Source organism: Acipenser ruthenus, chromosome 5 (assembly GCF_902713425.1).
Source record: "Acipenser ruthenus chromosome 5, fAciRut3.2 maternal haplotype, whole genome shotgun sequence".
In the NCBI taxonomy this organism is placed as follows: Eukaryota; Metazoa; Chordata; class Actinopteri; order Acipenseriformes; family Acipenseridae; genus Acipenser; species Acipenser ruthenus.
The window spans coordinates 24484886-24498438 of NC_081193.1; the positions used below are offsets into that span (position 1 = coordinate 24484886).

Below are 13553 nucleotides of genomic sequence, written 5' to 3' on the forward strand. Positions count from 1 at the left end.
GCAGCAGCGGACCCTCGGGAGGCGACGGCAGCAGCAGCGGACCCTCGGGAGGCGACGGCAGCAGCAGCGGACCCTCGGGAGGCGACGGCAGCAGCAGCGGACCCTCGGGAGGTGGAGACGGGAACGGCGGCCCGGCTCCCTCTGGTGGCGGGAACGGCGGCCCGGCTCCCTCTGGTGGCGGAGACGGGAACGGCGGCCCGGCTCCCTCTGGTGGCGGAGACGGGAACGGCGGCCCGGCTCCCTCTGGTGGCGGAGACGGGAACGGCGGCCCGGCTCCCTCTGGTGGCGGAGGCGGGAACGGCGGCCCGGCTCCCTCTGCTGGCGGAGGCGGGAACGGCGGCCCGGCTCCCTCTGCTGGCGGAGGCGGGAACGGCGGCCCCTCTCCCTCTAGTGGCGGAGGCGGAAACAGCAACTCGTCTCCCTCTGCTGGCGGAGGCGGGAACAGCAACTCGTCTCCCTCTGCTGGCGGAGGCGGGAACAGCAGCTCGTCTCCCTCTGCTGGCGGAGGCGGGAACAGCAGCTCGTCTCCCTCTGCTGGCGGAGGCGGGAACAGCAGCTCGTCTCCCTCTGCTGGCGGAGGCGGGAACAGCAGCTCGTCTCCCTCTGCTGGCGGAGGCGGGAACGGCAGCTCGTCTCCCTCTGCTGGCGGAGGCGGAAACGGCAGCTCGTCTCCCTCTGCTGGCGGAGGCGGAAACGGCAGCTCGTCTCCCTCTGCTGGCGGAGGCGGAAACGGCAGCTCGTCTCCCTCTGCTGGCGGAGGCGGGAACGGCAGCTCGTCTCCCTCTAGTGGCGAATGCCGAAACGGCAACTCGTCTCCCTCTGCTGGCGGAGGCGGGAACAGCAACTCGTCTCCCTCTGCTGGCGGAGGCGGGAACAGCAACTCGTCTCCCTCTGCTGGCGGAGGCGGGAACAGCAGCTCGTCTCCCTCTGCTGGCGGAGGCGGGAACGGCAGCTCCTCCCCTTCCGGCTCTCGGGACGGCAGCTCCTCCCCTTCTGGCTCTCGGGACGGCAGCTCCTCCCCTTCTGGCTCTCGGGACGGCAGCTCCTCCCCTTCTGGCTCTCGGGACGGCAGCTCCTCCCCTTCTGGCTCTCGGGACGGCAGCTCCTCCCCTTCTGGCTCTCGGGACGACGGCTCCTCCCCTTCTGGCTCTCGGGACGACGGCTCCTCCCCTTCTGGCTCTCGGGACGACGGCTCCTCCCCTTCTGGCTCTCGGGACGACGGCTCACCCCTCTCTGGCTCTCGGGACGACGGCTCACCCCTCTCTGGCTCTCGGGATGACGGCTCACCCCTCTCTGGCTCTCGGGATGACGGCTCACCCCTCTCTGGCTCTCGGGACGGCGACAGCAGGGGAACCAGCAGGCATGCTCCTTCTGCTGGTGACGGTAATGGAGGCAAAACCAGCAGGAACTCTCCCTCTGCTGGTGGACACCTGGACCGTGGACGTTGGGCCTTCCCCCTCTTGGGCTCTGGCCACACCGACTCCCCCCTCTTGGGCTCTGGACGCACCGACTTCCCCCTCTTGGGCTCTGGACGCACCGACTCCCCCCTCTTGGGCGCAGGACGTTCGGGCTCCTCCCACTCAGGCGCAGGACGTTCGGGCTCCTCCCAGTCAGGCGCAGGACGTTCGGGCTCCTCCCACTCCAGGTCTGTGTCCGATAACACCTCCGGGCAGTGGTGCTCCTCATGCCCGTACTGCATGCACTGGGTGCACCACTCCTCTTCCTCCCATGTCTTCCTTCCTCTCTGCCTCCTTCTTCTCCCCTCTGTTTGCGTGGGGCAGATGGCCACTGTGTGCCCATATGCCCCACAGCCAGTGCACAACTCTGCCGCGAGACTTTTTAAAAACAACTCCCCGTCGTCATCTTCCTCCTCCTGGGCCAGGGCGTAGGGGCATCCTGCCCAGTTGTGGCCATAGACTTCACCGCGCCCACACCAGTCCGCTGGTGGCACTTCTGGGCAGGATCTCCATCGATGATCCAGCATCCCGCACCATGAGCACCAGGGGAAAAGACTGGCTGGGTCCTCCAGCTGGGGTGGCTGTTGTTGCAGCAGCCTACATTTCTTCGGCTGCTGCATCTCCTGCCTTTGCCGCTGTCTGCTCTTCCTCCCCATTTAAATCAAGGTTTCCAAAAAAAAAAAAAAACTCCCAAAATTCAAGAAAAAAAAAAAAAATTACTGCTCTGAGCCTCCAGGTGGCGCTCTCCCGTTTCTGACACCAAATGTGACAGGATGGACCGAGGTTTGAGACTCAGAGACAGTTTTAAGTTCAAAAATAAAGTTTTTAATAAACAAAAATACAAAATAAATAGGCACAAGGGCCAAACAAAAAGGTTTCAAACACAAAATACAACCACAAAACAAAAACTTACAAAATAAAGCTTCCAGGCTGGGCGTTGCCTTCACTGGAACAGAAAAAACCAGCACAAACAAAACACACTCCTTCCAGAACTCTCTCTACCACTCTCCAACTCTCTCTCCAACTCTCCCCCAGCCAGGGCCTCTCCCCTGGCTTTTATCCCCTGTGGCTGGAGCCCAATTATTCAATAATTACTGATTAGTCAATTAGGGCTCCAGCCACATTCTCACGTTTTCCTGGCAGGGAGGAATTTTAACCCCCTCCCTGCCAGTCCCAACCATGATCATAAAGACGGGGCAGTACCCCGTCACAGGTTGTAAGGAAATTAACAGCTGCAAACAATTTGTGACCAATAGTGCACAGAGGAAGATGTTTACTTCCAATAAAACTTGTGGGGGTCAGTCATAACAAATTACACCACATGTCTCTCTCAATTTTGGTGCAACTCTGTATTGCATCAAGTGTGTTTTCTGGTGTGGTTCTGCTCCGTGTTATATTTATGTCAGTAGAGTGTGTTGCTACGCACATTTCCACTGCTCACTAAATAGTTTGTTTGGGTGTATACACTTCGATTGGCCACGGTTCATTATCACTCTCCAGTGTCTGAGGCAGAAAATATGTCTTTCTGCACCATGAATTGCTCACTTTTTAATTACTTATTTACTGTATGTTCCTTTACACATAACCAGTCATTCCCAACATAAAATACACTAGATATGTCAGTAGCACAGACACAGCACAACTAATTTCAGATAACATAATAACATAAGCTAGGACAGCATTATTCAAATGCAGAATCACTGCACCAGTACAAGGATTTTGCTTGAGACACCGGTGAATTGAAGGTGATTGCAGCACTTGTGTAACTAAGAAAGTTTTGCAAATCGCCATTAAACTGAATGAGGATACTTACTCAAACCATTAAACTGAATGAGGATACTTACTCAAACCATTAAACTGAATGAGGATACTTACTCAAACCATTAAACTGAATGAGGATACTTACTCAAACCATTAAACTGAATGAGGATACTTACTCAAACCATTAAACTGAATGAGGATACTTACTCAAACCGGACTGCAGCATCTGCTAAGAATTTCTTGTCAAACAGCCAGCGGAAGAAAAGATCCAAACTGTAATTGAAAAAATAAATAAATCCATCAAACGCTTCTGCGAAATATGAACAAACAAAAAAAAAAACATACCATTGCATTCATGCAGAAAAAATATTTATTAGATGCAATTAATCTCTTTATACTGCAAGTTAGCCATGAGTCATACCTGCTGAGTCCCAGAGAAGGCAATAGCAAGACCATAAATATAAGGAAGGTGTAACATTTATGCATGGTTGTTCTGTTCTCTCCCGATCTAGAAAGAAGAAGTACAGAATTTATATACACACACAATCCAAAAACAAAACAAAAACTAGAACAGACCAAGAATAATTAAAGTGAAATAAATTCTTACATTTTATTAGCATATGCAAAATTATTACTTGTCCCATAATCTTTGTTACGAAAATCAGCAGGTGAAATGGGGTCACACTATCCCTACCTTTATTACAGTATATGACAGTATATACCTTGTCCAATGAGCTTCAAAGAAGGCAGAGTAGTAAACAATAGTTGGCAGGAGAGCAGAGAATGACCACAGCAGGAGTGTGGGGAAAAACTGGGTGATAATTGGGTTCTGTGGAGGAAAGAAAAGAAAAAAAAAAAAATAATAATAAAAATAATAATAATAATAATAATAATAATAATAATAATAATAATAATAATAATTAACACAAGGTGAGAGACAATCAAAATATCAGGAGGGGGAATGCACAGTATATTTCACACAGTATTCCAAGCTATGATATCCTAGCCCTTTGTTGGATGTTCAAACTGAACGTAAGCACCTTTAAAATGTGTCAGAAGACCACAGTAAAGAAACTAGGATACCAAAGCATCTGGTCTTTTGCTCCTGAAACCACCCGACACGAGTCACATTTGGAAAGTATATTAGAAGGTTAAATGTCACACACATTTCTATAAACCGTGCCAATATGTAGAAAACCCAAAACATTCATTCCAGCAGAATGAGCAATGATTATTATATAACCAGGGCTTCTGATTTTCACTTTCTACTGATAAACACAGATAAAACACCCCCCACGATACAAAAAAAAAAAAAAATAATCTGTGTATATCCAATAAACACCGGAAAAACACTGGAAATGGTTACTAAATTCACATCTACTTCACCTCTTTCCCAGTGCAGTTAGTTATGCATCTAGTATTGATTCGTTCTGAATACTTTAAACCCTCCCAACTACTGAGTGGCAGCAAATTCCTACATTTCTTGCAAGATTTAAAACGTGATTATAAATTAGATACAGAGGATTGTTCTTGCTTGTGGGACTTAAATCTATATTACAGTTAGATAGGGAGGATTTAAAACGCTTGTGGGATTTAAAACAGAATTACAAAAATTGTGGCGAAATCATAAAAATGCATAGATGCACAAAAACTCCAGAACATGCCCATAACCAAAAGGAATACATATTGTGCCAAGAAAAACCGTCCAAGAATTTTATTAAGTAACCGAACAATAATCTCACAGTATATAAAAAGCGAAAGACCCGAAAAAAAAGAAAAAAACGATTTCAGGGTACCTACATAAAACTCGAAAATAGCTAAAAAAAAAAAAAAAAAAAAAAAAAAAAAATACAGAAATATTAAATTAATAAAACACTGAAAAACAGAAGCCCTATATATAAAACTCACACCCTGGCAACCTTTGTCATAGCATGTATTCTTTAGTCCTTGGAGGGTATGTACAGCTTGTATAGGAAAATGCAGACCATGCAGTATAGTATACTGTATTACTTCAACTACAGTTACTTACATTTAAATACTCGACAGGCTTGGTGACATTAAACTTGTCCATAGTGGTGATGATGATGGCAGGAGTAGTGAGGAAGAACAGTAGAAGGAAGAGGATACAGTTGATGACCAAGCAGCGCAGCCACCAAGATACCCCTCCGAGAGACAAGTTCTCCCTGTCAAGGAGGAGAATCAATATTTTAAAACGCATGGTCAAAAAACAGATTATTAGGGAGGTTCAAAACAACTGCTGAGCAAATGTCTTGTCAAATAAGTCAATCTTCCATTTAAAAACCATGTGAAAATCGTTCCCTAGCTTTGGTGCATAGTGTCTGAATGTGCTACCACGGCAAGACTCCCAACGATCTAAACCTCTGGGGGAGGGCGGAGGATCCAGAACTCAATACCAAGGCGATTTACCAAATGTAATAAAATAAAATAAATCATCAAATAGTGATTTTGCTGCTAAAAACTGGAAGAAAAAAGAAAAATCACATTTAAAAAGTGTGGCAGCTATTGATTTACATCAGAGACAATTAAGCCCACTTCTTCATTGTGCCACCAGGGTCATAGCTCTCAACCCACACAACTGATTTAAGATGAATAAAAATAAAAAAATAAAAAACAACAACAAGTAGGAGGAACATTAACAATTCACTGCAACACAAATTGAGAACAAAATGTGTTTTGTCAGTGGACTTGAACTCGCATTTAGCAATTAACATGAGCCTTCTACTATACAGTTGATTTATATAGCTATAGAAACTGCATTATAGAAGGCTCAAGTTGATAGTAGGTTGACAATGATGCACTGACCAATCTAAAAAAGGTATAAAAGTTTCAGTTAATAAACCACAATAAATTCTGTTGCACTCCACAGTCGGTTTGCAACTGTGTTTGGTGGAGTATCAATGAGGTCTACATTCAAACAGAGGCTCTGTGCAAAAAGGACAGTTCATTCAGCAGCCCTTTACAACAGAATGACCCATTTACATATATAATTAGAAAATGCAATTCAGATAGAAAAGACGCAAATGTGTTCACAAATAAAAGTGAAGAGATCTGCTCATGTAAAATTCTGTGAGGTGTACAGTCCTATGCAGCCCAGCAGATCTAGAGTACCAGGTTTGTTAAGTTTCCTCGCTTAAAATAGTCAGCATTGTGAGTAAGCATCTGGCAGAATGTAGGTTCTTGCAACAGTGCTGATAAGACATATTTATACATATAGCAACTGAAACGAGCAAGGTTGTACGCAATCTCCACGTTGATCTTTTTGACAATAACCTTGACAATTAACTTCAGGGGACCAGGTGATGAGTGCGATTAGTTTGAAGGTCTGAACACATCCCCACTGGACATCAGTACACATCACAAAACCACCACATGTTTTGGCACATTTTACAATCTCTGCCTGAGAGGCCCAGGTCTTAACGGCAAGGTTTGTGCAGGTCTGGATAAAAGTCAGCTATGCCTATACATTTCCTATTTTTAATACTCGTATAACTTAATCCAGTACCATGCTTTCTTTTCAGATGGAAGTTACTCACATATGTTTGCATTCCTGAAGAAATGTATAAAGTTTCCAGAAACAAACCCCAAAGACACGTTAATCAAAGTCTAAGCTTGAAATACAGAAATAAATGAATGCTGAAGTACAGTGTGATTCATTAAATAATTTATTAGTATCTGTTTAGCACATGTGAAGCCTTTTAAATGATCTAAAAACATAAGCCTTCTTTATCCCTGACCTTTAATTCTGAAAAGGGTTCATACTGTAAAATCACTGGAGGGATGAATACCTGCCAGATAAAAATACAGTTTAGGCAGGGGGTATTTAGAGTGGTCACACTTTATATCAGTAAAACTGATGTCCAGGTCTTGCTTCGAGGATTGTCTTATGATGCTGTAAAATAAAAGTAATGACAAACTAAATTTCAGTGGTGACTGATCATGTTTTTATACACTAAACCCCTTGAAGTACATATTTTTATCTGCATGCAGAAAGTGCCAACTACTTTGTTAAAATCAGACAATTTAAAAAAAAAAAAAAAAAAAAAAAAAAAAAAAAAAAACACACACTGGTGGTTCCTAGGCTCAATGTTACAAAACTTCACATAAGACTTGAATTTAGGGAAAATCAAGAGAAACTACAGATGACAGACATTATATACCTGAGAAAATATAAAAGTCTTACACGCTGCATTCACTTTGAGACTGTGTTTGAATGTAAATTCCACTGACACTCTTTGTCTTGTCTTTGTCTTGGATTCAGTGTGACAAGGACAGTTAATTCAGCAGTGCTTTACTATAGAATACTCATTTACATATATACTGATGCACAAAAGAAAACGCAACACTCAGGTCTAATCGATTTAATCAAATATATTAAACCCAGATATCAAACAAAATCACAGAACAAGTGAACAAAATTACAGATCACTGGCAATTTGGTCTCACAGATGTTCTATTGGACTCAGGTCAGGAGAAAAGGCTGGCCACAGCAAGACCTCGACATTGTTTTCTTGAAGTCGTGCAACTGTAATCCTAACACTGTGGTCTTGCATTGTCCTGCTGGAAAATCAACACTTCCGGATTGGCTTGCAGGAACGGAAACACTGCCTCAAGGACTTGAGGTCAATGTATCACTGAGCAGTAAGGTTGCTCTCAATCTGCACCAAAGGCGTTCTTGCGTTATTGTATTTGCATATTCTGAATGAATGAATGAATTAAGATTTCTCAGCACAATGAGAGGGACCAGCAATAATGTTAGTAAGAGGTAAGAAATTGGATTTGGTTAGCACTCCTTTGAAGGGGAATTTTCTGCTCTGGAGTTAAGTACCTTACAGGTGTAGGAAATGCTCAAGATCAAATTATATAAGCAGCAAGAAAGGAGTAGCTTGTCCTCCAGTAAATACACAAACAGTTTTATGATACTCTACCATCAACAGCTAATAGCAGTTCTTTTGAATGACAAGTATTATTATGGTGACAAAAAGAGTAAGCTGTGGAGAAAATAGACTATTTCGGTGCTTAGGGCATGCATTACAACCGTAACCGTATGCACTAAACAGTTTACTGAATAATAATATCAATACTTGAGCAATGCTATTTGAAGCTTTTCCTGAGAGATTTTTTAAAGCCAAGCTGGAAAATCCATATAGCTACCGTAAGTATTCCTTTGCTAAAAATAATATACTTTTACTGTAGAGCTAAACAAAATACATATATTAAATAGTGCTGAGACAAATACCCGAAAAAATATTTATTGACATGTATTCAGATACAAAAATCAGATGTTTGTGCTCGCTAGAATTAACAAAAAATACCTTTCACTTAATTACCACCTCACCAGAGGTTGCACGACAGTTTCAAGAATGGCAAATGAAAAACAGCTCTGTGTGAGATTAATATATAAAAACAAACCAAAAAACAAAAAAAAACACAAGATCCACCTAGTACGAGGATCAAAAAGTAAACAAACCAGCTACAAAGAGGCACAAGTAAACCACATGTTATTACTTTATAAAAATGTGTCGATGGCCACTGTTTACTGTGAAGAAATGACAATGGCAAGGAATGAATGAATGAATGAATGAATGAATGAATGAATGAATAAAATGTGGTGTCAACTTTATGTACTGTATTTCGGGAATAAACAAAACAGTGTTTAACTTGAACTACTATTTGGCATCCTTTGCATTGTAGTTAATTCACTGGGGTGAAGTAAGGCCTAAAATATGTATTGTTTACTCCTAGGATATTTTTCTACTTTAACGCATTACATATTGTAACATCTTGCTGTAAAATAAAAACACACAGGGGCCACGCTCCCTGCTATGCTGTCTCTGCCTGCGTTCAGCGCAATATAATGGCTTTTATTACTTTTTGAAAAAGAACAAATATCTAAAAGAATATTTAAATTATGAGTGAATATCCGATCATGAAAATCCGGTGTTTGTCCCAGCAAATAATATTAAAACAGGATATTGTTACCAAATTTAAAAGCAGCAAGTTTAAACAAGACAGACAATGAAGGAACAGTAAATTGTGTTTATTATATTTAATGATAAATAGCTTTTTTTTTCTTTTTTTTAAATGATCATGAAAATACATGTGTTTCTTTCAAAACTGCACATCTGAGACCGTAGATCCTGGAAGTGCACAACAGGTAAGATGTACAGGATTATTCTATTCCTTTCATGAACTGCAAGCTTGATTAACATGGACTTAAACTAAAAAACAGTTCTTAACAAAACATTCCTCAAAGAAGTTTTATGATCAGGGCCCAGTAACCTAACAACTGCTGGCTTTACACGGATCTACCAGAAAGCAATTACATTAAACAGCAAAGTAACAAATGAATCACTGTGTTGTTAAATGAGTGGGGAAAATGAAGCAATAAAATCATTGGTTTGCTGTAACGAACTGTGGAAAGAACAGGACTTTCCTCTAGTGAATGCCAACCACAAATGAGACAGATTCTAAAATCAGTGTCACCCTGAAAGATGGGGCAATTTCCTTTTTAGGGTACTAGATCAGTCTTTCTTTTTTTAATGGTTACTAAACACATTGGGAAAATAGAATAAATAGATAATGCTTCCACCAACAACTTTGGATATCAAGTGGCAATATCAGGTCTCTAAATTGGCAACAAAAAGGGCAAGGCCAAAATGGCCTTGAGTTCAATAAATGTATAGAGGGCACCAAGGCCACTAAACTGAAGTCAAGGCCAAAGTGTAGGATGTTGTGTTGTTTTGCTTAATATTCATCTATAAAGCCAATTATTGGCCACAGAAAGAAACAACACAGTTTAACTTCACTATATTTATTCAGAAAATGCTTTTCATTGCATTTTGTCCATGTGATTACTTACACTATTATTAATGTATTTTTAAAATGTGAACTTTTTGTGTTATAAATGAGATGTACTTTTAAAACATCAACACATCTCAAAATATTGCAACATTCAGCATGACACCGTACTTAATACTTTTAGATGTGTTGTGCATTTATACACAAGAGAAGATTAAAATTTCTTCCGGACTGGCTAGCCTGCGCAGTGAAGTATAGAAATATTTCAGTTTTGAGGTGGCTGATGGTGGAATTAGGGTTACCATATTTCAGATCCTCAAAAAAGTGGACACTACCCAGGGGGATTGCTGACGGGCGACCAATTTTTATTTAAGATTAACCTTTCGTTGTGCAAAATGAACACGGCAAAGTTAAATTTAAACTAAACTGTAAAGTTTATTTCTACTTTGAACATCTTAAAAAGATTTTTTTTTTTCTAAATAGTATAATGGCCTGCATCAAACATACTTTTGACAGTCAGTACTCTATTGCTTAGCAATCAAAAAAGTATTTGCAAGATAACTGTCAAGTCTGTGCACCAAACATCCCTTTCCTACTGTGCTTTTTGTGCCCATGCATATTTCTCTGCAGAGCGTATATTTCTCAGTAGTGGTTGAAGTAGCTCTGAAAGTCTTTGCAAGATGTGTGCCTGAAGTTGTGCTGTAAAAGCAGGATCCCTTTCAGAGACTTACCAGTCAAGTTGTTCCTTTCCTTTGTCCACTGGCTTTGCATCAGTGAAAACTCGCTATACATTTGCATTGTGAGAGGGAACAGCAAAGAACTGTGCAATCTTTAACAGTGCTGAGTGACATTCAATATATGTATAGGGCAGTAGTGTGGAGTATAGGGCAGTAGTGTGGAGTAGTGGTTAGGGCTCTGGACTCTTGACCGGAGGATTGTTGGTTCAATCCCCGGTGGGGGACACTGCTGCTGTACCCTTGAGTAAGGTACTTTACCTAGATTGCTCCAGTAGAAACCCACCTGTAAAAATGGGTAATTGTATGTAAAAATAATGTGATATCTTGTAACAATTGTAAGTCGCCCTGGATAAGGAAGTCTGCTAAGAAATAAATAATAGTAATAATGTCTAGGCTATGTGTAGTCTTCGAATACATTTTACAGACATCTTGCTTCTCAGGTACCTCATATTTTCCTACTGCAACTTTAACACATACAGTACAAATCCTTCAAGGTAAATAAGTAGGAATAATCACTGGCCATCAATGCATAATGATGTGGGTGTACCTTCTAATAAAACCACTACGTATGAAAAACAGAAATAACAAAAAAACAATAGCTTGTGAAAAATGCAATACAGCATGCAACATTATCCCTGTTAAATGACTGAAAACACAAAGCTGGTTAAATTTAAAAGCACATGAAACAAACAGCTGACACAAATGTCATCTGAATGCAGTACCTTGCCAAGGACTTTAGCATCGTCCCATGTAGTTTTGGGTGCGTCTAAATACTCAAAGCATAACTTTAACCTGATCTCATTTTCTTTTTATCAAACACGTCCCCCACAGTTGCATTAATCCAAATAAATAAACAACAAGAAGACTGTAATTAAGCGCACAGTAGGAGATTTCTCAGGATTGTGGCAACAAAGAGGGAATAGTTTTCTCTAATGGGGTGAATGCTGAATGCAAAGCTAAAGCAGGAAAAATTGCATCACAAGCAACAATACCCAATGCAGCAGGTACTATGAGTCAGATAATAAATCTGCAGTGACTAAGGATGAAACAGGGAAATGACCAAGCAGGTAATGCCCGTTGCAGGGTGTGTTACAGCAATTATGCATGTGGTTTTTTTATTTAAATTTCTGGTATTTAGGGAACTGGAACTCGGTAGACTCAGACCATCTGTGAGATTAAATGACAAATAATACATTTAATAAGAATGCTGCTGCTCATCTTACCAGTACACATTCTGCGGGTCAGGGGCGTAGATGACTGTCCAGTTGTGCACATGAAGGCTTCCACTGTACGGTGAGGACTGAGGCTCTCCTCTGCATTTAAAGCCCTGACACTTGCAAGCATTAAAGTCCTTCAGGATACTGGCAATACAAAATACATAGGACAGTTCTCATACACAGGCACGGCTAGCACAGACACAGTTTAACACATCCAAAAGTTGCTTAACAAATAAAAGCTCAAAATACATACCTTTTTTTTAAAACCTTTTTTTATGTTTGCAATGTAAATCAGTACTCAGATATTGATTTATATTCAATCATGTCAACACATGCGCTTTGAGCACAGCTCAGAGTTGTATGTTCTATTACAACTGGTTCACTCTTTGAATTCCCCCATTTTCAGCAGTGTCATGAAGGCAAAACTAAATGTTCTGTAAAGGCTTCTAAGAATTAAGTTTCCCCACATTTAGCCTTTTCCTGGCAATGTACAGAAGCTGTTCACTGGCTTTCAACCACTCAACAGAATGTTAAAATGTTTGTTACGTATACCAGCATAGATTTACTTCACAAAGTGGGAATAGAGACCATCTTCTACAAACATGGCCCTCACCAAGGGCCTTCCTCACCAGCTAAATACGGAGGTCTGGCTTAAACGAACACAAGCAGTGTTTTCCAGCATGTTGGGGTAATAGAAATAGGGCTGGACCTTCATGACACATAATGCTACTTGAGTTCTCAAATATTACTCATACCTACTGCATCTGTCCCAAATTCATGAAGTTATGTACAGTAAAGCAGCTAACATTTCTGTTAAATAGTCCATTAAGTAATGATGATGTATGTTAGATAAGGAGAAGCCAATAATACCCATTTAGAGCTGCAATATCCCACAAATCAGTCAATTTTTATTTATATATATTTTTATCTCTTCCATCTATATATATCTATATGCAATTAGTATTACATATTTAGGCTCCTATCGCTGAGGAAAGGGGTGGGGGTGTGGGGGGTTATGAGATATATAAAACTTTTTTTTTTTTTTTTTTATAATATTTTTATATATAATGCGAGGATTCTCAAACGGACAACTCTGACGTCACCTGGCGTAACAGCCAGCATTTCAACAACAGGCAAAGCTTTCCTGTTTCCTGGAATTGTATCAGCTATCCCCCTGGACCAGCTTAATTAGCAGATGTTTCCTTACATTGCAGTCATTGACTCGTTCTGGAAAGTGACGAAGGCCATCCCCAGGGGCTTCTCACACACCTTCTCCTTCTCCCTCAAGTAGTCCTTCTTCAGCTTGGCCTCCAGGTTGGTATAGTAATAGACAGCCTCCTCCTACACAGACAGGGAGCCAAGGCAGGAGTTGACATGCCATATAGTACATAGAGACTTGGGGATGACTAAGTGGGAAGATGACAAGCCTCCTAATTTATATTTCACATTTTAGGATATTTCAGGTCAAAAAAAATGTATAGGTTTATTTATTCTAACCTTCTGTTTCTTAAACATCTGTTCATCATTAATCTTCCTCTACTGATAAGAAGAAAAAAAAAAAA

General features: G+C 41.4%; 1 protein-coding gene across 6 annotated transcripts in view; it reads right to left on the reverse strand.

The window, feature by feature from the left end:
* Positions 1-13553, reverse strand: part of LOC117402799 (CSC1-like protein 2) — a 104360-nt gene that overhangs the window by 19002 nt on the left and 71805 nt on the right. For all 6 annotated transcript variants that reach the window (XM_034921324.2, XM_059023860.1, XM_034921326.2 and 3 more), the window contains 6 exons: positions 13199-13332; positions 11998-12135; positions 5248-5401; positions 3941-4047; positions 3640-3726; positions 3426-3491 (listed from right to left, as the gene is read on the reverse strand). In XM_034921324.2, coding sequence (XP_034777215.1) covers positions 3426-3491; positions 3640-3726; positions 3941-4047; positions 5248-5401; positions 11998-12135; positions 13199-13332 — 686 coding nt within the window. The remainder of the gene's footprint in view (positions 1-3425; positions 3492-3639; positions 3727-3940; positions 4048-5247; positions 5402-11997; positions 12136-13198; positions 13333-13553) is intronic.